The sequence below is a fragment of the Ixodes scapularis genome, unplaced genomic scaffold, assembly GCF_016920785.2.
Source record: "Ixodes scapularis isolate PalLabHiFi unplaced genomic scaffold, ASM1692078v2 PGA_scaffold2__306_contigs__length_199485367, whole genome shotgun sequence".
Lineage (NCBI taxonomy): Eukaryota > Metazoa > Arthropoda > Arachnida > Ixodida > Ixodidae > Ixodes > Ixodes scapularis.
Genome location: NW_024609857.1, coordinates 176,151,643 through 176,179,203, shown reverse-complemented (window position 1 = coordinate 176,179,203; position 27,561 = coordinate 176,151,643). Strand labels below are relative to the sequence as shown.

General features: G+C 44.5%; 1 protein-coding gene across 1 annotated transcript in view; it reads left to right on the top strand.

The window, feature by feature from the left end:
* The window catches only part of LOC115328074, a gene marked incomplete at its 5' end in the record, with an annotated part of 148,515 nt that overhangs the window by 65,091 nt on the left and 55,863 nt on the right, over nucleotides 1-27,561 (top strand). Inside the window, 3 exons of the mRNA XM_040222690.1 lie at nucleotides 18,261-18,307; nucleotides 18,993-19,101; nucleotides 24,191-24,316. Coding sequence (XP_040078624.1) covers nucleotides 18,261-18,307; nucleotides 18,993-19,101; nucleotides 24,191-24,316 — 282 coding nt within the window. The remainder of the gene's footprint in view (nucleotides 1-18,260; nucleotides 18,308-18,992; nucleotides 19,102-24,190; nucleotides 24,317-27,561) is intronic.

Here is a 27,561-nt window from a genome sequence, read left to right as displayed (position 1 = left end):
ATGACTCGTGGACTGCAAGTGCGTGAACCATACATTTGAGTAACTTTGATAATTCGCAACACCCTGTAAGGTAAATTCTGCTGTCATTTCGTTTAAACTTCTTGTGCTACTATCGAAGTGTCGTGTTATACTAGAACGATCCCTCGTGTAAGAAACGCAGTTGAAATCCCGTAGCCTTACAAGTTTCCGTTGACAGTCCAAAAATGAATAAATGCGCTCAAAAACATTCTCCTTGATTCGTTTCGTTCGGCGCGTACATAATTATTATTCTATACTCACCATTGCTAATACTGCAATCACAAATAACAAACCAACCATCACTGTCAACTATTACAGATTTGATTTGTGCATTTCAAGATTTCCTTAAAAACAACATACAACCTCGGGATACGCTGTTTGCATGCGACACACAAACTTCAAAACTGCGCAAACGCGATGCCAGCAGGAGTGCGGTTTCTTCCTCCCTGTCTACATTTGTCTCCTGACAAAGGTAGATAAGGACGTCAGTGCCATTGGCGGTTAGAAGCCTTTTCACCTGGTATTGTTTTCGTCGCGAGGCAAAACCTTGGACATTGAGCGTTGCTACCTTAAGCATATCGACAAGGTTAGGCGTCCTCGCGGGTCATGGGCTCGCATAGTGTAGAGACCCTCAGCATATGACGATTCAGTGCCGCGTCAGCCGGTCGGCTTGTCTGGCCCTCTGGGATCAGGAGCAGCGCTTGGTAATGGCTGTAGCGTCGGCTTCCGCCTTTGCGGCACCGTCTTCGCTTGCAGCTCCGACAAACTCGAGACACTGCTGCCCTTAGACAAATCCGGGTCCTGCCCTAGTGGCCACTTAATGGTCAGGGCCCTGGCGTCAGCCATGTGGACCTCGTTGCTCTGCTGCGCCTTGCTTTCCTTCGTCGGCCTCGTCTTGCTTGGCGGCACTATCACCTCGTCCTTGCTCGAAGTCGCCTCCTGAGGTGTCGTTGCCACCTCGTCGAACGGCGGAGTGCTAGCCAACCTCAGTGGACGCTCTGACGTGGGTTGGATAGCGTCATTCTTTACCATGCCATCCGATGCCTCGCTGGCAAAAGCCGCCCCTCGTTCGCCGCCTCCCCATATGCCTCATCCATGACGAGCTGGGCATTAGCTTTGCCTCCAGCGGGGCCTGTGACCGTTGCGTACGTCCTCACGCAGTGGTCTGCGTCGTGACCGAACCGCTTGCAGGTTTTACACATTGGCGCCCGGCACTGGTACGCTGACCAGTGCCGGGTGACTAGTCTGCTGACCGGTCACATCAGCAGAGCGGTGCCTTGCCCAGCGTCACAACTAACGCGAACCCTCCGGCGATCTTCAGCTGATGCGGCAGGTTGTCTAGGCTGACTCTGGGCTTGAGCCGAATGACGGCAGTACGCGTCATCGACCCGCAGCATGCAACGCCCTGCACCCGCCACGTCTCTGTCCCCAGCTCAATGTCCTTGCCATAAAGTGACCTCACCTCATCGTCGGGGATGTGGAAAACCCATCAGGGCAGTTTCAGCCGGACATCCCGGTTGACAGAGTTGATGACTAGGCAGCGCTTTCCCTTCACGACAAGGTCGTCCGTCGCGAATGCTCTCCGCTTGCCCTCCGGTGACTTGAAAGTCATGGCCCAGACATGCTTCATCTCGGACGCCCCCAAGGTGAGAACCTCGGGGAGCAATACCAGTTGGTCTAGTGTGTCATGGATGTCCTCGACGCAGTACGGGCGTCCACGGACGTCGGCGTCCAGGAAAACGGTGTTCAACACCGCAGAGCCAGTCAGCAATGGAGGCAGGATTATCTGATTGTCCGATGTGTCAGCGTCATGCCTATCACCACGGCCCGGCTGGGCCGCTATCGCCGCTCCGGAGGAGCTCATGATTCGCCATCCGCTCATTTCGAGTGCCGGAAGAAGAATCAGCTACAATCACTTGGCTTCCTCGACATCTTAACTCGTGCTAGTTATCCGTATGTCGCCCGCGCGCCTGCAATTCAGTGTACGTGTTAAAGCTGTCGTGCTACGTGGTTTTGCGACCTGATTTAAATAAAGGCGAAATGTCAATACGGTTTTCGGTACCGTGTATCTTGCACATCATTGTTGCTTAAATTTCATTACGACATCGCGCTTAGAATTGAGTTCGGAAAAGAGGCTCACGCGTCTTTTGTCGATATGTGCAGGGCTTTTGATAAAGCGTATCACTGTTTGTTACTGAAAAGTTACATGTTTTGAATATTGATTCTGATGTTTGTTTCTAGATTGGTAACTGCATTTTCTGATGGAAAGCCGCGTGTTATTTTGAATGTTCATTCATCAAGTACTGTAACCGTTGCATTCAAAAGAGGGCTCGGCCTTTGGCCCTCTTTTTTCTGACATACATAAATAATAATTGTCTAAATATTTGTTCGCACCTTAAACTATTCGTTGACGATGTTGTTCTATACACAAAAATTAACGATTATGAAGATTATTTTAAACTTCAATGAGACATAAATCGAGTATCAAACTGGGGTAGTGACTGGTGCGTAAAACGTAATGTAAATAAATGTAGAATGGTAAGATTTTCGAGGAAAAGAGAAGTTAAAGACACATTGAAAGAACTAATTCAATTTTTTTTCTCAGTGTTACTTTTCTGGTGACCTGTGATGGTCCAACCATGTCAATGCGATAACAAAAAAGCTAACAGCCTCTTGAAATTTTTGTGTTAAAGTTACCAACGCTGTCCTTCAGAGCTAAAGGAAATTGGTTTTTTGTTTTGTCCGTTTAGTTCTTGAATATGCGTGCAAAGTCTGGGACTTCAAGACATGTATCCCCCATAAACTAGGACAATTGCAAAGTCGCTGCGTAAGAAGTGTCTTCAATAATTATAGGTTCAAAGCAAGTGTCACAAATATGAAATTCCAAGTGAAATTAAAACCCTTGTTTTGCTGAAGAAGGCGGACCTCAGAATAAAGTTTTATACTAATCTTAACTCACTCAGTGTTCGTTGGTTCGTTCGGTCGTCCACTTCTGACCTCCGCCAAGATGTCTGGGCACGGAAAAGGAGGCAAGGCAAAGGGCAAGAGCAAGACCCGTTCCAGCCGCGCGGGGCTCCATTTTGCCGTGGGAAGGATCCACCGACTGCTGCGAAAGGGCAACTACGCGGAGCGAATTGGTGCCGGCGCCCCATCTACTTGGCGGCCGTACTAGAGTACCTGGCTGCCGAAGTGCTTGAGCTGGCAGGAAACGCGGCCAGGGACAACAAGAAAACTAGGATCATCCCTTGACACCTGCAGCCGGTCATTCGCAACGACGAGAAGCTCAACAAGCTGCTGTCTGGCGTTACCATCGTGCAAGGTGGTGTCTTGCGCAACATCCAGGCCGTCCTCCTTCCCAAGAAGACCGAGAAGAAGGCGTAAGCCATCCCGCGGGCATCCGGTAAAGAAAAATATCGCTAGAGATAACTATATTCGAAGTCCGTTGTCAGAAATATTAGAAGAAAAATGTGGTGTTTTCTGACGCAGCTGAAACGGGGGCCATAGCGCACCAAGAACAAGGTATGTCTGTATGAAGATGATCAAACGTCATTAAGCAAGTTTTGCTCCCGTTACACTGACACACGTTCGTTTTTTAAAGGCGTTGTAAAAGCTTAATGCTTTCTAAAAAATTGAAAGGCTTGAGTGTATGAAACTAGAGGTTTAACATTAAATAAAACTGCACTAAAAATGGTATGTGTTCGTTAAAATGATGGGAGAAAAAATGCGACGTTTCTCATAAAATCGTGGACAGACTAACAGAATGTAATCCATGCTTAGGGGAGACCTGTGGCCGAGTGAACTAGCGCTCACGAGCTCGGAGCACGTGAAGCGAAAGCTCGTGTTGCCAAACCCAGGGATTCTGGGTTCAAAGTCAAAGTCAAATTGGACGTTTAGTGTTTATACAGTGTAAGGTTGGTCTGCCAGGATGAGGCGACACTGGTTTACACTGTAGATGAGCAATTTTGCCAGTGCAGTACGACTGCTAACCTGGGGTCTTTAACGTGCTCACGCAGTAGTGATACACGACCGCACGCCGGTACGATGCTCATCCAGATCGAAACGGGCAGGGGTGGGGCTCGAACCCAGGATCCCTGGGTTCTGCAGCGCGAGCTTTCGCTCCACGCGCGTCGAGCTGGGTGTGCGCTTCAGCCCACTCGGCCACCGATCCCCCCCGATTCTGGGTTCAATCTAGCTAAATATGCAGAAATCTGGTGCTAAAAGCTTCAACTTTCTGAATTCAGGCGGCATGTGACGGTACCTTCGCACAAACCGGGCAGCGTTAAACTTTAGCTGGGTGACAGTAAATCTTTGAAGCTCACAAGCCGTGCTAGATTTTGGCCAGCGCAAAGCTTTAATTGGACCCTGCTACATTTTGAGTTGCTGCGCAACGATTTAATGCACATAGACCGTGTTGGTCCCAGTGAATCTTTGGATAGACCTCATTAGTTTTATTGCTTTGAAGTGCTCCTCACTAAATGTGAGGACATTTCATGGTAAAAGCTTCAACCCTCGAAATTGCAGCGTCATTTGGCGATTCCTTAGCTCCAGCTGGCTACCGTTTAATTTTGACTGGAGTGACGGTCAATCTTTGAAGCTCAAAGTTCGTGCTAAACTTTTGCCCAGCGTAAAGCTTTGAAGTGGTCCTGCTATATATTGGGGCCCAGGATAACATTTTAAAGCTCACAGACCGTTCTGGACCTAGTTATATTTTGGATAGGCGCCATCTAGTGTTAGAACTTTAAAGTGCCCATCGCTAAATTTGCTAAAATCTGGAGTTAAAACTTAGACCCACTAAATTGGCGCCTCACATGGCGGGTGTTAGCACATGTGGTCAGTTGTGTTCAGCTGAATTTGGGGGTAGGGTGATAGTAAAACTTTGAAGCTCACAGACCGTGCTAAGATCTGATCCAGCGTAAAGTTTTGAAGTGGCACTGCCATATTTCGGGGGCTGGCCCCAGCGCGCAATGATCCGAAGTAGCGCTGATAAAATTTCGGGCCCAGCGCGTAAACCTTTGAACAGGCTCAGCAAATTGGGTGATATCCGCCATTGAGTGTTAAAATTGTTGAAAAAAGAAGGCATATAAAAACACCGAACCCTGTTTTCGCACTTTGTGAAAGCACGAGGCAACTCGCATTGCTCAGTACGACAAAGGGGTGATCTAGAGGTAACGTTTTATAAAAAGTACTAGCGAACAACAGTCCTAAACAATAAGGCTTTAAATAATGGCCAAGCCTGGGTTGCTATTCTTTCTTCGTGAGTTCGTGAACCTGTACCATGGGTGATACTTCTAACTAGGCCTTTTAAAACTAAATCTATACTTTGGTACCATAAGCCACAGCCATGATCAATGGGCTATAATATTTTTTTGCAGTAGGTATCAAAGATATTGTGGTAAATAATAATCAGGTTATACTTCGCAGTCTTTTATCGATATGCGATAGATGGGAACTCCATGACAGGTCACTTTCAAATTGTATAGCTAAAATTTATCCTGATCAGCGTACTTTATATGATAGCAGTTGCAAGGCGCGAAAGCCGATACATGCATGTATAGCGGGTGACTAAATGTAAGAACTTTCAGTGGATTACGAAAGCACACAGGTGTGACTTTGGATGTATTAACCGAGAAACAATTTGATTTAAAGCAGAACGTAACTATACCATCTCTTTGCAGATGTGCAACTGCTACATCATAATGAAGTTAAAGCGAGAGCAATAGCGACACTGAATCGTCAGCGTTTTAATTAATAATATTAATATTACTAAGAATCAGTGTTTTCAAAGGAACACTGACAGCCCCCAAAACATGTCTTTTTTTTCGCGAGGCGATTTATTATGGTGTCGGAAAACTACCCAATTAAGATTGTGCAACAGACACATTTATTTTAAAAAAAGCCCAAAAAAAAAACACGCAACTGCTCGAAACCGAAACCTAAACCTGCGCATGGAGGTGGGAGGAGTGGAGAGGATAGTGTGACTGGCGGAACTCACATGGCTACACCCGACCGCGCGCTTTCTTTTTCCTCCTTTTCCTTTTTTTTTTTTTTTTTTTTGCGCGCAGCAGATATGTGTGGCGGAGAACCGTTTGCCGTGCGATTCCTTTGCAAGTATGTTTGTTCCGCTCGCTGTTCTGCGCTTCAAGATGAGTTGTTTCGTACATTCAAGAGTTGGAGAGGAGTAGTGAGTGTCCGTGGTGAATTTCCGAGATCGGCTCCGGAAAGAATACCTCTAAGATGTTGTGTGAAAATCTGCCTCACATCTCCTGCGTTCGAAAAAAAAGTGGCATTGTGCGGCAGAGTCTGCATATGTTTCCGGAAGATCAACGGGATGGGGACCAATGGCTGGCTGCAATTCCTGTAGAACAATTACGAGCACCTCGGAAAGCGGACGCTACCCGATCCATATCCTCCTTACATTTTGTGGCAAGTGACTGAGTTCGCAGGTGTCAAAAAGGAAATCTCCTACCATTTAATTCAGCGACGTTTCGTCCACAATATTTCTTTTTTAACGCGAAAGCATTAACTGTCTCGTGGAGCGAGCTGACGTCATCAATTCGAAGCGCGAAAACGGCTCCTAGTTTCCGCGATCGCCTTCGGTTCCATTGGCTGGGGCGCGTCAACGGGGCTCCCATTGGCCGCTGCTCCATGGCCTCCGAGATCCCGAAGCGTGCGCGCGGTAGTACACAGGAGACGACAAAGGGAGCGGACGAGCAGACGACAAAGGGAGCAGACGAGCGGCTTGGATGCTTTCGCATTCACAACTCTTAACAAATGCTTGGGTGTACCTCAAGCTTTTTTCAGTGATAATTGTAAGGGAAAAAAAAGAAATAAAAATATCGCAAAATGTTTGAAAAAAAAAAAAAAAAAAACACACGCCCACGCGCGATTTAACCCGGTTCCGCCGCATGTGAAGCGGGCGTCTTTCCACTGAGCTACAGGGGAAACACTTTCGACAGTAATAATGAATCCGGTCAGCTGTATGGATGAAAGTTTGCTGCCGATTTTCCTCCAGTATAAGCACTCCCCGGTCGAAGTCGGGCAGCGCCGCGCATTGGCAACGTTTGCACATAGTAAAAAAGACGTACACGTGCATATAACTCGGAGTATGCACTTCGTGCTAGACGTTTACGCTAGCAATGTCTTCAGCCCCGAGAAGGGGGCGACGGGTCGGCGGCGTCTTCGTGCAAATCGGCTTGGTGGTCGGGCGTGTCGTACGGGAGTAATACCAATTCTTTTGATCGGTCCAAAATTTTTCTTTCTAAGGAACACAGAATTCGCCGGTACCGCAAACGACAGTTTTCAAGTAGAGGTTCCACGCCCGTCGTACACTGTCATCACCGTCACCGCGAGTCCCACGATACGCGAAACGACGCCATGATGCGAATTAGGCAGTGAACGCGCAGAATGCTTCCAGTTCTCTGTGCAACTTTTTTATTTTCAATCAACGCATTTATAGGTTTTTAGAATCCATGAAAAATGGGTTTCATATTTTTTCTAATCTTAATATTGAGTGTGTGACTGCAATGACCAACGCCGTTGATTAAATTCGGTGGTTGTGTACAAACCTTAGAAAACGGCCCGTGACCACGGAAAAGAGAGTGAGCGCAACTTAAACCGGCCATTTCCTGATCGGCGGTCTTCGGGCGGAAAGGAACCGAATTTCGAGCCGCAAATTCTGTTCTGGGTAGTTGGGCTCTCATATGTCACGTACAACTAAAGCCCTCGGCGGGCATAAACACCCTGTCAGTGTCCCTTTAAGATGCCCAGGAACAACCTTGTGGTCTTGATACTGGCATACTGATTAAAAAGTGATATATGTATATATATATATATATATATATATATATATATATATATATATATATAAATAATAATATTAATAGTATTAAAATAATATTAATAGCAATAATATTAATAATAATAATATTAATTATATTAATAATAATAATAATAATAATTTTATCCACACAACGCTTTCGGTGTGTCAAATAACGGGTCCTCTAAGCCGACAATGGCTTCAAGGACTGGACCCAGCAAATTTGTAAAGGCGAAAAAAAGAACACATCAATAAAGAAACATGTAAACGAGGCCACCCATTCTAACGCACCCATTCTAACGCATATTTTAACCTTTCATTGTCGACTTGCGCTTTTCCTTCGATTTGGAAAAACACGATAACCGTGCCGATACATAAGAAAGGAAGAACAGATGATCCAAGAAACTATAGACCCATTGCATTATTATGTCCATTTGAAAAGGTTTACGAAATAGTACTTTGGGAACATATTTCGAGATTTTTTAAAGATAAGATTCTGCCCTCACAAAAGGGTTTTGTGCGCGGAAGATCAGTGGAATCAAACTTGGTGTCTTTCCTTAATTTCGTTTCGCCTATTGTTTGTCAGCGGGGTCAGGTTGACACTGTATATTTTGATATGTCTAAGGCATCTGCTTTGGTTGACCACTTGCTACTTTTACAAAAGCTGAAATCGTACGGTATGAGCACTACACAATGCACATTGCTTCACAATTATTTGTCCGATAGAAAGAACTTTGTACGGATCCTTCGTCATCTCTCCCTGCCTTTTGTCACCCTGACTGGTGTTCCCCAGGGGTCCATTTTTTGGCCGATTATTTTTATGTTTTCATAAAGACCTTCGCTCGTGTGTTCTACATCAGAAATCCTGAAATACGCCGATGACATCAAGTTATTTAGGCAGATAGTATCTGTAGAGAACTGTGTGAAACTAATGGATGATGTAAAATCAGTGAGTAATTGGTGTAGTCTCAACAGGCTGACACTTAATCCCACTAAGACAGTTGTTATTTCATGTACTAAGAAGCTAAGGCCTTTTCATTTCTGTTACCAACTCCGCAATGGCCCATTGCAAAGGGTGGATTGCCCTCGTGCTCTTGGAGTTTATAGGGACTCTTCTCTGTCATTTAATATACATGTCAATAACATTGTCAACGCGTCGTTTCGTACGTTAGGTGTCATATCCAAAATTACACGTGAGTTTTCCATGTCGGCCTGTATTATGCAGTTATACTTTTCATTAATTAAGTCTAAGCTAGAGTTTTCCTCAGTTGTGTGGAATTCTATTGGGCGTACGCACCAAGAGTCGATTGAAAATGTTCAGAAGCGTTTTTTTTTTAATTTTTTACGACTGCTATGTGGGTTGTACTGTTTACTTTGAATATAGAAGACTTTTAGAGCGATACAATTGTTCTACTTTGAGTGCCAGTGACGCGACAGAGATCTCATATGTTGTTCAAATGCCTTCACGAAGTCATTGATTGCCCTGACCTAACTTCATCGATAAATATTCATGCTCCGAGAAGATTTTTGCGAATTTCTCTTCTATTTTATGTTAATGAATTCTTCCGAACCTGCCCCATGACACGTATTCAGACCTTGTATAATACTTTTAATGATTATTGCATTCACATTTTAACCCATCTTTTGCAGCGTTCAAGTTCCCTCTTACAAATCTATAACCATCTTTGGTACTGTTCAAGTTTTCTATTGTCAATTTGTAGAATTCTTCTTCCTTTTGCTGTATGTTAATTGTGCATCATTATCAAGGCTTCAAGCAGTTCATGAGCACAAAAAATAAACAAATGAATGAATGAATGAATGAATGAATGAATGAATGAATGAATGAAAACACTTCGGCTAACTAGCCTCTCAAGTCATCTCAAGACGACAACAGCACAATAATTAGCTTTCACAAGCATAATGACGCAGCCACTTTTTCAACTCTCCTTTGCCAGTAACGCTGAAAATGTTTCCAGGGAGGGTATTAAATTGTTTGATACGTAAAATAACCGCGTTTGTTTTCAATGTCGAGTTACACATCTTTGTACTTCATACCGAGGACACGTTCTGAGGAGGCGCGATTGTGTATGAAGCGTTTTAAAACGTTCAGTCTAATAGTGACGTAGCACAACAGCTTCAGTATACAAACTACCTAATCTTGAAAAAAAACAGTTAGGGCGCAGGCGAGCTGGTGTGAGTTTACCATTTTTTAGGCCACCTGAGATTGGGTGGAAGAAACACGACGACGTCTCAAACACAGCTAACCACTTTATTCAGTTCTCCCTCCTTTTATACAACCTCAACAAAAAATCGTCACCATAAAAACACCCTAAACAAAGGCACCAAGGGGACACGCCTTGACTTTGCAATCACGATGATGTTAAACATAAAAAAAAGGAATAATTTTGAACTAACAAACGCTACACACACATACACACGTCGGCCGAAGGGAACATTCTTTGAACTCGCAGACACTCTTAACTTTACAAAAACCGCAGAAACGAACCACACGGAACCGACTGCGCAGTTCGAACCCATCAACCTGTTACACCTTTTTTTTTTTTTTCCTTTACGTACGCAAACAAACGGAACAAGGTCATGACAAAGGACGTATCTCTGGCGAAAAAACACAAGACCTGTTCAATTCATACTCGTAGAAAAGCTTTCGCCCTATCACTAAGAAGCATAGACGCTTGGATTATGCGATTGCCGATCGACCTAATTTTTACTGTCTCTTTTACAACTCTTTTGACGCCATTGATCTCTTTGCATACTACCGTTGTACCGGACCACTCGGCTGAGCAGTTTCCGCATTCATGTACATGTGTCGCAATTTCGGAATTAGTCGATTTTATCTTTACGTTTCTTTTGTGCTCTGTCAGACGATCGTTCAAGCAGCTTGAGGTCTGCCCTATATACCTAAAACCGCAAGTCATCGGTATGTCGTAAACGACACCAGTTTCACAAGGCGCAGACTTTTCCTTGTGGCCCTTTTGGCACCCTTTTTTCTCTCTTTGGAACGGAGTGAGGTTGCCCAACTGAAAGTCCGAACTGAAAACTACATTAACGCCAATTTTTTTGCACACGCTTTTATATTGTGTGACAAGGTGTGAAAATATGGCATCACTGCGATCCCGTTTCTCGATTTTTCCCCCGCCTTTTCCATTTCCCGGTTCATTAATGTCATTTGCCTCCCGATGCGAATCGTTTCCACTGCCGCCTCACTGCCTTAGCCGGGCATTTCGGTAGACTGTTTTCTGACGGTGTTGGATTTGTATCTTCGTTCAACGGTGGTAGAATACGATGGGAAAAGCTTTGTGCAGAAAGATGGAGTGTGCATAGGTTCATCGGTAGCACCAGCTTTGGCGGAGATATACTTGAACTCACTTGATTCTGCAGTGGTAGAAAGGCTAGGCAAAATGCCGTCGGGTAGCTGTATAGTCAGGAGATATGTCGACGACATTATGGTATGCACCTTTCAGAGTGGATTTGCGGAAAAGCTAGAGTCACTAATAGTGTCATCAGCTCCTGAACTGAGCTTCACAGTGGAAAAACCAACGAATAATATGTTACAGTTTTTGGATCTAAAAGTTCATGTGGGTGAAACCCTATGCTGGGAGTATGGAAAAGATGCCCCGAAACCAGTACTCCCGAAGAAGAGCTGCAACTCTAAGACGGTAAAGGCGAGTGTCGTTAGATCTCTGTTCGTCAATGCTTTGAACAGGTCATGTGTTCATTTCGTGGCTAAGGCAGTAAGGGGGCAGTGGCGACGATTGATGAACGCAGGCTACGAGGGAGATTTCATCGGGAGGCAAATGACATTAATGAACCGAGAAAAGGAAAAGGCGGGGAAAAATCGAGAAACGCGAGCGCAGTGATGCCGTATTTTCACACCGTGTCACACAATATAAAAGCGTGTGCAAAAAAATTGGCGTTAATGTAGTTTTCAGTTCGGACTTTCAGTTGGGCAACCTCATCCCGTTCCAAAGAGAGAAAAAAGGGTGCCAAAAGGGCCACAAGGAAAAGTCTGCGCCTTGTGAAACTGGTGTCGTTTACGACATACCGATGACGTGCGGTTTTAAGTATATAGGGCAGACCTCAAGCTGCTTGAACGATCGTCTGACAGAGCACAAAAGAAACGCAAAGATAAAATCGACTAATTCCGAAATTGCGACACATGTACAAGAATGCGGAAACTGCTCAGCCGAGTGGTCCGGTACAACGGTAGTATGCAAAGAGATCAATGGCGTCAAAAGAGTTGTAAAAGAGACAGTAAAAATTAGGTTGATCGGCAATCGCATAATCCAAGCGTCTATGCTTCTTAGTGATAGGGCGAAAGCTTTTCTACGAGTATGAATTGAACAGGTCTTGTGTTTTTTTCGTCAGAGGTACCTCCTCTGTCATGATCTTGTTCCGTTTGTTTGCGTACGTAAAGGAAAAAAAAAAAAAAAAGGTGTAACAGGTTCATGGTTTTGAACTGCAGTCGGTTCCGTGTGGTTCGTCTCTTCGGTTTTTCTAAAGATAAGAATGGCTGCGATGTCAAAGAATGTTCCCTTCGGCCGACGTGTTGATGTGTGTAGCGTTTGTTAGTTCAAAGTGATTCGTTTTTTTTGTTTTGTTTTTTTTTAACATCATTGTGGCTGCGAAGTCAAGGCGTGTCCCCTGGGTGCCTTTGTTTAGAGTATTTTTATGGTGACGATTTTGGGTTGAGGATGTATAAAAGGAGGGAGAACTGAATAAAGTGGTTAGCTGTGTTTGAGACGTCGTCGTGTTTCTTCCACCCAGTCTCAGGTGGTCTAAGAAATGGTCTACGTAATCTTGGCATCTGCAAATCTCTAAAAAATTCTCCCTGGATGAGAGGCTTGAGTTGTACGCTACACTTTGCAAAGTTCCTTTCAAAATGCTGTCAATTTTAGAGTGCCAAAATGTTGTGCAATGATCATGTAGCATCACCCCATATCGCAGAAGACTGTAAGCGAAAGAATGGGCACTCGTTTTTTTCTAAACTTAAAAGGAAGAAACACTCTCATATTAGACAACATACATGCAACGCTCCTTAGCACACAACACACATGAGCCTTTTGTTTGTTTTACGACATATAAGTTTCAAAAATCAGACCCATATATCTTGTATAATCCAACCAGGGAACAGGCTTACAACAAGGTTTGCAACCAGAACTGTCCAGAAGGGGCATTAGAAAATTCAGGTTTTAGGGGATTACGGAAACGGACGAGTTTAAGTTTTTAATACGGTTGTCCGCGTACCGATCCAGAACTTTAAGCTCATCGAGCAGTAGAGAGTGAACCGCCTTTTCGAAATTGATATGTCGTGAAACAAGCAAAGTGTCGCCGGCATACTCAAAAATATTACATACAGAAATAACAGATTCTAGATTATTTACACAAACATTAAAATGCAATAGGGATAGCACCGATCCCTGAGGGACGCCGGTTTCAATAAACTGCGTTGAGCCATTAACTTTTTCTATAGAAACCACTTGGGTCCTACCTTTCCCAAGACCGAGTAAAAAGGTTCGCGCAAACCGAACCTCCAAAGGTTCTCCAATAAAATCTCGTGATTTACCGTATCGAAGGCCCTGCTGACGTCTAGAAAAACGGCAAAAGAAAACATGTAGCCCTGAAAAGCAGAGTAAATTTCGGCAGCTACATCCTGTAAAAGCAATTACGTACTACTCCCAGAAATGAACTCATACTGCCTAGAAGAAAACACTGAACACTGATCTATGAAACTATTAATGATATGAAAAACGTGTTTCTCAAAAAACATGTTCTGGCACGGCCAAAATCGAGATTGGCCGGCAGTTTTCTACTTTTTTTGGGGGTCCCCGCCTTTGAAGATCGGTCGCACTATAGCACTATAGCTCTTTAGGGATCACGCCCGATTCGATAAATTCGTTCAACATGAAAAGATGTATATCCTGCAGATATCTGAAGTTTCTCTGAAAACATCCAAGGGTTATACCATTCACGCCTGGAGATTTAGTAGGCCTAGTACTGAAGAGAACGGAACGTAAATCGTCCAAGCTCATAGGATACAGAAAAGCGGAGGTTGTGTTCATCTCTATTACTGTTTGCGAAATACCAACTCTTTGTGGAGCACGAGTGAATCTAACAAAGTTGTAATGGAATCTCTCAACGATTTCTGTCAATTTGCTACCAAAATGTTTTTAGAGCACAGCTCTTAGGCGCCCGTTTCCGGCTTGAGCGGTGTCGGCGTCGCCGTCGCCGTCGGCGTAACCGCGCGGTGCATTATGGGTAAATTTCCCCGCTAAATTTCGCGGAAAAAATTCCCCGCTAAATCTAGCGGAAAAATTTCCCCGCTAAATCTAGCGGAAAGATTTCCCCGCTAGATTTAGCGGTAAAATATTCCCCGCTATATCTAACGGAAAAATTTCTCTGGGGGGTCTCTGACATGGTCTCTCGTTATTACTGTTCGCGGTCATCAGCGAAAGCCATTTGTTGCAAAAAATGAAAGCCGTTTACAACTCCCTGAAACGCAGAATTTAGAGCGCAGCTCTTGAGGAGGACGAGCGAAGGGTATGAGGGTCACGTGTTCTCGGGGGGGGGGGGGACGTTGCCTCGGGGGAGGGTCACGTGACCTCCCCCGGAGGTCACGTGACCCCCCCCCCCCCGAGAACACGTGACCCTCATACCCTTCGCTCGTCCTCCTGAAGAGCTGCGCTCTAATTCGGCGTTACAGGAAGTTGTAAACGGCTTTTATTTTTTACAATGTCATCCACAAATGGCTTTCGCTGATGACCACGAACAGTAATAACGAGTGACCATGTCACGGAAGAGCTAAATTGCGCCTTTTCAAACTTTTCCTTGAAGTGCTTTCTTTTCGCCAATCGAAGCCTTCCTTTAGCTCTGTTCCTCGCGATTCTAAATTCAGAACGATGTTTATTATTTTCTGGCGCTTGCCGACTCCGTGCCCAACCGAGTTCTTTTGCTTTTATGATAATAATAATAATACTACTACTACTACTAATAATAATAATACATTTATTTCAAAAGACTAGCATATCCACGTCGCAAGTCAGGTTTGTCCAAGCCATCAAGGGCTTGTCTGACTGAACCTAATTTGCAGTAGCCTCACGAAACTAACTATGTCAAGTACTGAAGAGATTTGAGTCAGTTCCAGCAACATTTGTGACACTTAGAAAAAAAGCTGATTACAGATAAAGACACGTATACACACACGTGCACATATGAGCAAACACGCAAACCGGTCATTGTCACCGTTTAAGATGGTCTTGAGAGGTGTTTACGTTCCTGGTGATGTTAACCTTGGCGGAGAAAAGCTTCTAGTGCAAATCATGGTGAATTATATTCGAAGAAAAACAAAATAGGATGTGAAACATTCTATAGAAAATGCAAAGTATTGTGAAATAAAACTGAAGGATTACAGGACCTCGTAGGTAAATAGAAGATGGCGAAGTGCCTTTTTAAGTTCTTTTGTTGGATATGAAGTCAAAGGAACATTAATAATATTAATATTAAAATAATGTTTATTGCACGAACACATAATACAAGGTACAGACACGGGTTCATCAAAGCTATCTAGGGCTTGTATAACGAACACCACTTTAATGAGCATACTGCTCTCGAGGAGTCAAAAAGAACACTAGAAGTGCTAACAATACTTGATTCCGGATGATATTAGTAAAAAGTAAATTCTATACAATTACACACAGCATACGACCACGCCGCACAGTCATCAAATCTAAAGCAGGAATACTCTTAACATCACACGAAACAAACAGCTGAATCAAATAGTCTCTCTCTGGGGAAAGGCCTTAGCAAACAGACTTCAGAGATTTTTATTTTTTTACCGGCTATACTTCACAAGGTATAGAGAAGCTCCAATGAATATCTTTCATAAATAAAGATATCTTACGCTTCCTCCGCAACCTTTTTATTTATTTTTCTGGCCATCTCAAGCCGTTTAGTCTACCCTAAAAGACATAGGCGCGCACTCGGGGTTTTTAAAGAAGTTGTCCCGGTAGTTCCTGGCGATAATGGTGTATTTGAATGTTGTCTCTCTATTATAAATATTATGTGCATAATATGTGACTTGGACGACTTATAACCGCTCGAATAGGCTTACTTGTGATAGGAGAAGTTATCGACGGACAGTTGGTCAAAGAGCCGATCTGGTCGCCTGCTTTCTAACATTGACTTCTGTATTTGAAAGCAATTACATTATATAGAAAAACAGCAATGGGCATATTTTTATAGCTACGGCGCACTTTGCTCAATATTTCTGTTGCATCATTTATCCGTGGACAAATCCTTATTCCTTATATTAAGCATTACTATCAATAGGACCACACAGTCGAAGTAGGTACTGTGAAAAAAAAAGTTTAACTCGAGCCGGTGCACGGATTCAAAATATTGACAGGCGGACAGTGCAGTGCAGTGAGTGGGACCTAGAAAAATGGTGCAGCAGTGTACAATCATTTTGTAAACTTTTAGTTTCAGATACGCCGAGAGTTGGGAGCACTACGGACGAGTACCGAACTCGTGCATGAAAGCGACTGTACAGGACCGCCAGCGTTTGCGTGCATCCTAACGATGCAAAAATATAAAGCTCGAACTGCTGAAACCAATAATCTTGGATTATAAGGAAAGGAACAAAAAAACGTGATCTAAGTTTTCCGAGGATGCGTCTGAGGAGCTTCCATTTTCAAATTGTGATAGTATGCTGGAAGCGAAAAAAATATTGACGACAGAAGCTAGAAAAGAAAGAAACAAAAAGAAAAAAACGACAACAGTAACAGAACACAATTATCTAGAATGTTCTTTTTGCAAATTCGACTAGTTGCCTTTTCATAAGTTGCCCCTTTCGATGAGATGCCGTTTTCCAAAAAGTACCTACGGTCAGTTGGCCTATTCGACGAGTTAGACTTATGCGAGTTGACCTTTGACAAACTGACTTCAGAAGAGATGACCGGGTTCCCGTACAGGTCCACCCCCCCCCCCCCCCGCACGCACACAAAATTGTGTTTGTGTGCGTGCGGGGGGGGGGGGGGGTGGACCTTCTAGCTAGCCGTCCAATGAAACTATAAAAAATAGTAATATAAATATTTAATTTTTAGTTGATGCGGCAACATATGTTCGTTCAAGTTCCCGGAGGAGAAAAATAATCTCCCTGTCACTAATTATTGAGCGATGGCTTCTAAGCCGGTATGACCCAGGTTAAGGAACCCTCGTTCGTCGTTCTTTACAAAATACCATGAGTATTTACAAACGCTGAAGCTTCAAGAAAACGGATAGCATCTTCCAGCCAACGGCAGCACTTCGGTTTTAAAAGTACTGCATCATCGTCAGCGGTCGGAATCCCATTTCCCGAGTGAGCGATCTTTGACAACCCGATAGTGAACTCGTATTGCCAGGTGCGTCGCCGAGCGAGCGCGTGCATGGCCCAGTTGTTCCCACGCTTGACTTTCGCGCGGAGGCACAGGGTTTGATTCCTAGAAGTTACGCGTCTGTTATTGGTGCTTTCACTTTCATGTTCTTGTGAATTCGAGAACCCTGTGTCTCGTTCGAGGCCCAAATGCTCTAGCCGCCGAACCTTCTACGCTGATGATTCCAAAAGCCAATACGTGTACCTAAGAGGCTCCACGTGGCAAGCCGCAGTCAGTTTCGCCCGAGCGTTCGATCCTGCTTTTACGCCGACTTCGACATCTACGACGATCTGCTGTTATCTTCTGTTCACCTTTTGTTTTGGGCGTAAGTTCGCCCTATTAAACGTTTCAGTTTCCTCTGTTATTTTTGTTTCGTCACCTTGTCATTCGTGACAATATTGTCGCGGATATTGTCACGGCTTTTAAAACAATGTCTGGCGTTGGGTCATGTGAGAACCACTCTGCTATCGACAGTTCAGAGACGTTTGTTTCAACTCTTCCATAATCATCCATTTCGTGCATTCGCAGAGTTGCACTGACCTGATTGAAGCCAGTAAAGAATACAAGAAGAAAATTTCAATTTTTGCGACCTTTCTTAGATATTTAGAGCCTTTGTCTAACAGTTAATTTTAAGTTGATTCAAAACACTAAGTTAAAATGATTTTTGTGAAATAAAGCTGATTCAGTCAAGCTACATACATCTGCATCTTGGCTTTGTGGTTTTATATTAGGAAGTGACGGAGCTAACGTGTTTTAACGTGTTTTATCTAATATGGCGATTATGGTTTGAAAAGTTATATCTTGATTTCGCATGCGTAAATCTGTATTCAATATAAATAACATAATCCTTCTTATCACTTCAAATAGTAAACGTAAGTGTTTCATATACTGCGAGCTTCGAAAATGGAATGGTATTGTCCATAATTATTATTATTGTTGATACAAATGCCTATATAAAAGAAGAATGTTTATACTTTTTAATGTTTTCTTTTGCATAGCCGGTCTGTTGAACCTGCATTATTAAGGCCAGATGGCTCTTGGATTGGTGAGTAGATATGCGTGATTTTGGCGTTGTTAATACATAAAACAGCATATCAGGGCGTGCGACGATGTTTTATGTAATATTAACTCAACCTTTTTTAGTTCATATGAATAAACGTTACCCTATATGTGTATGCCGCTTGCGTGGTATCTTGACAAAAGCGCAAGTCTCCATTAGTGGCCTTTGCCCACATGAGAAATGCAATCACCTTATTGTTAAGATCAATTGGCTTGTGTCAAACATGGCACAGAGTTATTTCGACAACTGGATATCAAAAACAAACAGGGAATGGCTGATGTTATTATGTACACGCGACATGAAAGTTGATCCTTAGTTTCTTCCCATAATTTTTAGAAAGTGTTAAAACAAATGCAAATACAGCACAGCCAAAGTTACGGGCAATCATGCCCAATCGCGTGCTGCGCTTCCTGTGTGATTAGTGCATTATACTGCTTTTAAATTTATCGCTATTGGTTTTGATTACCCATAGTCTTAGCTGTAGTACGTAGTAGGGTAAGAGAAAACATACTTTCGTGTTTATAAACTTTAAAAGGCCGACAACAAACATTTCTAGAATTGCACAGTTACATGTTTGATGTATTGGCATGTATTCTTAAGTAAAAATTACAATAACAATAAACAAGTACATAAATAAAGCTGCACATTTTTATGTTTGATCTACTGACAGGTACGCCCAAAATAGGTGGTGTATGCACGGGTGACAAATTCGGCCTCGTTTACGATGACGGAAACTCTTTCAGCAGTGCAACTGACTTGGCGCAACAGATATCATTTCTGTGAGTAATCTTCGTATTCTACGTAAGGGGTGATAACATAATGTTGAATCATTGTAACAATGAAATGACTGTTTATTCCCTAGTATTTTCATATGTATGTTTCCCGTGTCGCCGCGACCTCTTTCAATTAAAAAAAAAAAAAAATATTCTAATTTTTTTAGTTAGCTCATTTCTTTTAGTGGCTTTTTCTACATTTTTGCATAAGGCTCGGCAAAAAGAAGTAGAAAATACCAAATTTATTGCAATATGATTACTTGCAAAAATTCTAACATGTATTCATTTTTACTTTGTAAACATAATATTTATTTATACTTATAACCTTTACTTGTACAACAATATTCATTCGCTGCAAACGCCGTAGAAGATGTATAATCATACGCGGAAATCATTGAAAAGCGAATATTCGAGAGAAATTCCACCTTGCAAGTTTTTATGCATATGCCTCGAAGACCCTCGATTTGGGTAAATAACACTTTTAGTACCTGGTAAGAACTCCTTAAACATGAGCCGTGATTGGTTGAGCTGATTCCAGTTATGTGTTGTATTGCATTTCATTGTACCCCAGGATTGTACCAGTGTAGTTCTGGTATTCCGCATTTATATTTCACGTATTTAGCATTCGTATGTGCATATTGTACTTTCTCTTAAATCTTTACAATTTTTATTGAAACTATTACGTACCTGAGCTTGCAAGGTATTATAACCTCGAGAGAATGGTAAAACAATTATCAAAGTTTAACGCAGGTTATTACGCAATCGAAGATTTCGAACTGAACGTTCCGTTAGCGTATGCTCAGACTACGAACACAGACACTTTTTAAGATATACTTCGAAGAGACATTTTTTATTTAACAGTTCTTCTTTGGAGCACACAGATAAGTTGTTTTATACAAAAATGCACGTCCACATGCCGCCTTGTTTATTCTTACTTTCTCTGGAATGCCTTTTCTTGGGTCTTTCTTTCTGGAATTTTAGCTCATCTTTTTGCTTCGCAACCCTGTGAAACGACACTGGGGATTATTATAACAGAAGGGAAATCGCTGAAGTTCAGTTACCCTTTTTTGTATAACAATATGCAAATAAAGTTTACAGTTCTTCAGTTATAAACTCAAGAAAAAACGAGAAACTAATCGACTCCTGTGTCAGAAGAGCTTGAATTTCACATCCGTCGTCCTTTTTTAAACTCGAAATCAGTTATTTTGAGTTGATAAGACAAAGTGACAATGCATAACAGATCTATTAATGTTAGTTTCGTCCGTCGTACATTTGTTGTCCTCATTTTACTTTTGCTTAATTTCAGTATATACACGCACCACATTAATTGTTACACTATAGAAAGTGTTTGATTCCAATTCGTACATAGTGCCGCCCCGCAGCTGGCCAAGTATACAGCGCGCGCGTGGCCTAACGGTAATTGTGCCTGCCTCCCTTGCGAAAAAGGAAGCTTCAATTCCTGGGAGTGACGCGTCGTTTATTTATTATTGAAATTTAGTTTTCTGGTAAATACGAGAATCCTCTTGGCTTGTTCGCGGCCCGAATGTTCTACGCACCGAACTTCCTAGGCCGGACGCTCTTTGACGCGCAGAGGAACTATTCAACTACTGAAAAAGAGCGCCTCGATGTCGCTGGGCAATAACAAGGTTTCGCCCATATTTGTATGGAAGTCCTTTTCGTGTGGTCGCAGATTACCACTCTCTTTGTTGGCTCGCAAAAATGAAGGACCCCTCCGGACGCCTCGCCCGGTGCAGCCTACGGCAGCAGGAGTTAGACATGACCGTGACGTACAAGTCCGACCGGAAGCACAATGACGCCGACTGCCTGTCAAGGGCCCCAGTCGAGGCCAGTCCTGCCTGCACCAAAGACGACGACGATGAGCGTTCGCTCGGCGCCCTGAATGTCAGCGACATGGCAGCGCTCCAACGAGACGACCCTGAGCTCCGAGCACTCATCGATCGCTTAGAGGGACAAGGAAGCGCCGTTCTCCCCGTTTTCGTAAGAACACTGTCAACCTTCTCCATCCGACAAGGTGTGCTGTACAAGGAGAACTTCGGTGACAACAACAGGGCGTGGTTTTAGTGATCCGTTCCAGTCTTCGGGAGGAAATATTTGAAGCCTGCCACGGCGACCGGACGGCGGGACACTTCGGCTACAGCAGGACTCTTGCCAGGATACGGGAAAAGTACTACTGGCCCAAGCTTGCGCAGACAGTCAACCACTACACCCGATCTTGCCATGAGTGCGAACGAAGGGAAAACCACCTACGAGACCGGCAGGACTTCTTGAGCTTTTTGCACCTCCATCTGCCCCATTCCAGCAAATCGGAATGAATTTACTCGGACCATTCCCACCATCGACGCAAGGAAACCGATGGATAATCGTCGCATCCGATTATCTCACACGGTACGCCGAGACTAAAGCGCTTCCATCAGGTACGGCTGTTGAAGTCGCCAAGTTTTTCATTAAGTCCATCGTCCTCCGGCACGGCGCCCCTTAAGTGCCCATTACACACAGCGGATCATCGTTCATGGCCAAGCTGATGCAGGAGATCCTCCGTCTCAGCCACACCAACCACCGGCAAACCACAGCGTGCCATCATCCGACTAATGGGCTGACGGAACGCCTAAACAAGACTATCGCCGACATGATCTCCATGTACGTCGACGTGGAGCACAAGACATAATTCTGTTGCCGTACGTCACATTTGTTTACAAAATGGCCGTACAGGAGACCACCGGGTTTACACCCTTTCAACTGGTTTATGGCCGCAAAGTAACAACAATGCTGGACGCGAATTTACCCACCGAACCGGCTGTCGACGGAAGCGACGACGCCCAAGTGGTCACCCGACGGGCAAAATAAGCCCATCAGCTCGCCAGACTCTGGATTCAGGCCCAACAACGTGTCAACACTGTCAGCTACAACCTTCGTCGTCAGGACGTCCACTTCGAGCCCGGAGACAGGGTGTGGGTCTGGACGGCGATTCGCCACCGTGGTCTAAGCGAGAAACTCCTAAAACGGTACTTCGGAGCCTCCAAAGTACTTCTTTGACTTGGAGATCTGACCTACGAGGTGATGCCCGACGGAACAAGAACGTCATCACACCGCCCACCACGACCTGAAGTCGTTCACGTCGTGCGCCTGAAGCCGTACTACGCTCAATAAGACTGTGGACTTTATGTGTTCCAAATGACTCTTTAGTTTACCATCCTTTTTATTTGCTTTGTTTAATGTTGGGATGAATCGGGGCGATGCACTTTCTAAAGGGGGGAGTAATGCCGCGCACGCACCTGGCCAAGTAGGCAGCGCGCGTGGCCTAACGGTTATTGTGCCTGCCTCCCACGCGAAATGCCGGGGTTCGATTGCTAGTAGTGACGCGTCTTTTATTTATTATTGGAATTTAATATTCCCGTAAACTCGAGAATCCTCTTGCTTGTTCGCGGTCGAATGTTGAACGCACCGAACGTTCTAAGCCGAATGTTCGGGAAACCCACGCGGCTACAAAAGGCGGTGCGCGTGGAAAGCCGAGGTCAGTCTTGCCCCAGCGTTCGATCACGCTGTTCAACGCCGACTTCGACGCTCGCGACGCTCTGTTGTTTTTGTCTATTCCCTTTTTCGTTTTGGGCACGTGTTCGCCACATTAAACGTTTATTTCTTCCCGTTTATTTATTGTTAATTTGGTCACCATCAGTCACAATATTAAAAAGAAAAAAGAAAGAAACTTGATATGAGTTTAAGGAGTGCCGTCTTCACCGTGTATTAATCGGACTCTGCGGACATTAGATGAGGATATTGTCGGCACGGCGAGTTGAAGAATTAACTGAAGTTTGTTAGATAACTTTTTGAAGGAAACCTACGGAGGTTCTTGAAAAAAATGAGTTAAAAGTGAATTCTGACGTATTTTCATCCCGTGAACCCGAATACCCAACCATTTGCTGCGCAAGTATTGTTAAACGCGCGAAAACGCGAAAGACGGTCGGTGTACGTGACTTCATCAACGGATCTTTTGGCTGCCCAAGGCTAGGGAGGCCCTGTTTTGAAATTGCTCTTATGGCTCTCCGGCGCGTCGTGTTGAAACATAATTTTGATATCCGTTATTCTAAAGGCCGAATGAACGCAATACAAGTGTTTTTTTTTTTATCAAATGCAAAAGTGCCCAATCTTTCCTTTAACTACTGCTTTTAACTCTAAAATTAGAATTGCAGAAGTGAACAATATTACCACGAGAGGCCGGAACCATTCAGACAATTGGCGAAATACAATTATTAATCGAACAAGATTTGTGTTTCTTCGTTCAATTGAATAATCGCGCATAAAGAGTGCGTGAAGCTCTGCCCACAATGATGCTTGGAAGTGTCACGTACTCGTGTAAGTACGTCGTCACTTCTGTCGTCAGCGCAACCCCCAACTGCCACCAAGGAAACGCTGCCGAGATAGTGAGGACATGATTGAAAGGACGAGGTGGAGAGATGGCTTGTTCGATACCAGGACCTGGCGTATTTTTCCAGTGGCGCACCAGTCGCTTAGCTGTGTTTGGAGATTGGTGTTTCTCCTTTGTCCCCTTTTTTGCCCTCCGCAAGGAATTATTTATCGGTACCCGAGGTCACTTTTGCAAGTGTCATTGTGGGCAGTGCTTCCGACGATCCTTTTCAATGGAATTTTTACTTCAGACCAACAAAACGAGAAAACTAGTCGATTAAGATTTAAAAAGAAATTTTGCCTTTTATTTTTTTTAGATTGGCCTAACATCCAATAGTAATTGTCGTCAAATACATATTTTTTCCACACGTTGCATAAAACAAATAGTTAAAAAGTAAAGTAAGAGATTATAGTTATTGAGTCAATTGAGTGAAGTGATGACCTCCTTAACTAATCTCCGCCCAGCCTGATAAATACATGTTGCAAACAAAACTTGTGTACCTCTCACTCGCTCTTGTTTTAGAAGATAGGTTCTAGTTAAAGTGAAATACCCTGTATATATAAGCAGCCTCTGTTTGTGGGACATCATAGCAATCTGAACTTCGGGAACATTGAAACCGAACAAGTTCACTTCCTGATGCTCTTCATTTTTGCTTTCATTTTGCAACTGTAGATTGGGCGCGGAAAGACCTGCGAAACACGACGGCTCCCTTTTGTCCCAAGCCGGCGGGGGATCCCGATATTATGGCCTCAGCGAAGAAGGCAAAAGAGCGATCCTCGAGCATTACAAGAAGTATCAGTAAGTGGCATACGAATATTTATTTTCGACTTCACAACGATTAAAGCAGACAAACGACTCAGCATTTGTTAAGCAATTTTGATTCCTGACTAAAATCGAGTGGTGTCGGCCCTTGGCAGCTTTCGTTGCGCGAGGGTCGTAGCGTGGTCCCTCGTGCATTGCGGGAATAGCTAAAATAGCGAATAACACGCAGCGCGTTCAATGTGCTATTTTCACATTTATACCGGACATATATCCGATATAAATGTGAGAATGAGAGGTCTGGAGACGAAATGTATATACGTTTCGTCTGTCGCCCTTTCCAAAAACTTGGAGGACGCTTACGTTTCGCCTCTAAAGAGTGGAACGCGATGTGGTTATTGCGCCCCGTTCTCATCGCCCTTTCATGTCGCTTCTAATGCTCTTCCTGCCAGTGAGCAGGAAGTGCGGCGTACACGCAATCGTGGCTCGCACGGCCTAGTCAGTATAGCGCGTCTTGCTCACAACCGGTGGTTCGTGGGTTCGAATCCCGCCGACAATTCTTCAAATTTTTCGCCAAGGCAAATGAATTGCTGAATAAAGCAGAATCGATCAAGGCACACCGCGACTTTTAATTCCCATGCACGATGTTAATCATTTTCATTGATTTTCACCATAGCTGGATTTCCACCATAGCATCGGCTGCTTCCCGACGAAGTAACCTACACGCGCGCTGGCAAGGTTGATTTGACCCTCATTTAAGGGTACAAAAGCCTTCAAAAGGAGCAACGGTACGCGCATAAGGCAGATTGTGCCGCTATGTGGCGCCCCTTTATTTATTTGCCCCCTCTCTCTAATATTGGTCATAAAAGATAACGTATGTTACCATGGGAGCCACCTCGATGGCTCCGAGGCGAGAGCGTCGGCCTACGGATCCCCATGTGGCGGGTTCGAATCCCGGCCGAGGTGCCCGCAATTTGACGGAGGCTTATTGCGGAGAAGACGCCGTGTAACCGAGCTTTCGGTTGCACGTCAGAAGATCCCCAGGTGGTCCAAATTAATCCTCAGTCCTCCGCTGGGGCGTGCCAGATGCCCGTCGTTGGTTTGGCACGTAAAACCCCCAAATTTGAAATGTTACCATGGAGACGATCCGAGCTGGCTGAGTTTTAATGACGAACGACTGAGCCGATCGTCTTCGGGCGGGATTTTGACATGGTGCCTCGCGCTAAATGTGCATTCACATTGGGATTTGAATTGCAACCGCGCAGCGGATCCACTGGTTTTCATTCGTCAAACGCGCGTGAGATTGTATTCAATGTTTAAGCAACCGCCAGTGTGAGTACGCCGTAATACTTCTACGGGAGGCCTTTTTGACGCGTGTAGTTTGGGGTGGAGTTCATCTTCGAACCACTTCAAAGCGTCAGTGAAATAATATTAGAAAAACCATGGGAGTTGCAAACTAGAACCAGTTTTCTCGAAGAAATAGAGCGATCGAACCAATAAAAAGCCACTAAATGACGCTAGCTTTGCTGCAGCCATTGTGGTTTTCGAGACAAAACATAATATCACCATAGCTGCTTGTGAGGTAAGATTCATAAAACTATCTCACAACAAAAAGGTTGCGTACGACAAAACTAGTAAATTGGTATTCAAGAAGTACAATCATCGTACGGTTTGAGTAAGGTACAGTGGAACCCTACGAAGCCATGCATGTGCCTTACGACCGTTTTACGATCAAATCGGCATGCCCAACTACGTCGTTCGTCAGGGATTGGTGAATTCGTCGAGACAATCAACGGGCAGTCAATCCTTTAAGTACTCTCCATGCGCATCCCGAATTCCAGCAGTAAGAAACAAGTAACAACTACTCGAAACTGAATTCCGCGGAGACGAACACAATAACCACGGATACCCGCAAAAAGCTACAATGGCAGCGACCCCTCCTATCAAGTGTTCGCCAAGGGCTTGCTAGGAACGCTAGGCCTAACGAGGCGCCCCGACGTCCCGTTGCTTCGACGGTCCATGGCCAAGACTGTCTTCAAAGGAGCCACCGGCTTGCTAAATGAAATATGCCCGCGCGACCCTTGAAGACCTACCCGGGAGAATAATTTAGTCTTTAACCTCGAATTTCGGCAAACCAAGCCAGTTTTTTCCCCTCGTTGTAACGCTGTTTTCAAACGCAGCGGTGGCGAACGCTATTGTCGAAAATAGAGACTCTCATCAATTATATTTCTTGTTTCGTGTGATACAAAACACAAAGAAACCCGCAATAACGAACCTTTGCAACATGTGCTACAGCAAAACCCCAGGTGAGCGCGTGGCTCTGAAGAAGTCTATTGCTGTTCGATTTTTGTTGTTAATGCGAAAGCATTAACTGTCCCATAGAGCGAACCGGCGTTATCGGTTTTAGAGCGCAGCTCTTAGGCTCCCGTTTCCGGCTTGACCGGCGTCGGCGTCGCCGTCGGCTTAACCGCGCGTTGCATCATGGGACGTTCCCACAATGACGTCACGTGTGACGTCACGAGGCTTGCCAGTGCTGTTATGTGTGACGTCACGTGTGACGTTATTATGGGGACATCCCATAATACAACGCGCGGCGCCTAAATTTAGCGGGAATATTTCCTAGTTAAAATTAGTGGGGAAATTTCCCAGCCAAATTTGCCGGAAAAATATCCCCGACAAGTTTAGCAAAAAAACAGTCCCGAGAAATCTAGCAGAAAATATTTCCCGCCAATTTAGCGGTAGCATTTCCCCGCTAAATTTAGCGAACGAAACTCCCCACTAAATTAGCCGAAACTTTAGAGAAAATTTCTCGTTAAATAAAAGGGGAGTAGAGGAGGGGGAAGAGAGGAGGAGCCAACACTTTCTACATTCCCTCCCCTCCTTCTCCTCCAGAACCGAGCTCTAATTCGGCATTAAAGATAATTATAAACGTCTTTAATTTTTTTTAAGCCGCGCCAGAGGGCACCTCATCTTCCCTGTACCGATGGAGCAAAGCCAGTAGCCTGTAGTCGCGATCTGATGGTTTTTCTCCCATTGGCTCTAGCGCGGCGTAGTTTTAAGGGGCGCCACCAGAGAAGCCCTCTCCATGGCGGCGCAGCGGCCCGGCCACCGGTAAGAGGGAGCGTGGCCACCGAGCCAGCAGAGCCCGCACGGGCAGGCTCCGTAAAGGCTGCACGGCCGGGCTCATCGCGGCGCGGCCACTTGAGGCGAGTGCGCGCTCGGCCGCCGGTCGCTACGTCGGCAGTTGCGAAACGTGGCCGTCTACGCGAGTAGGCCGCAAACGA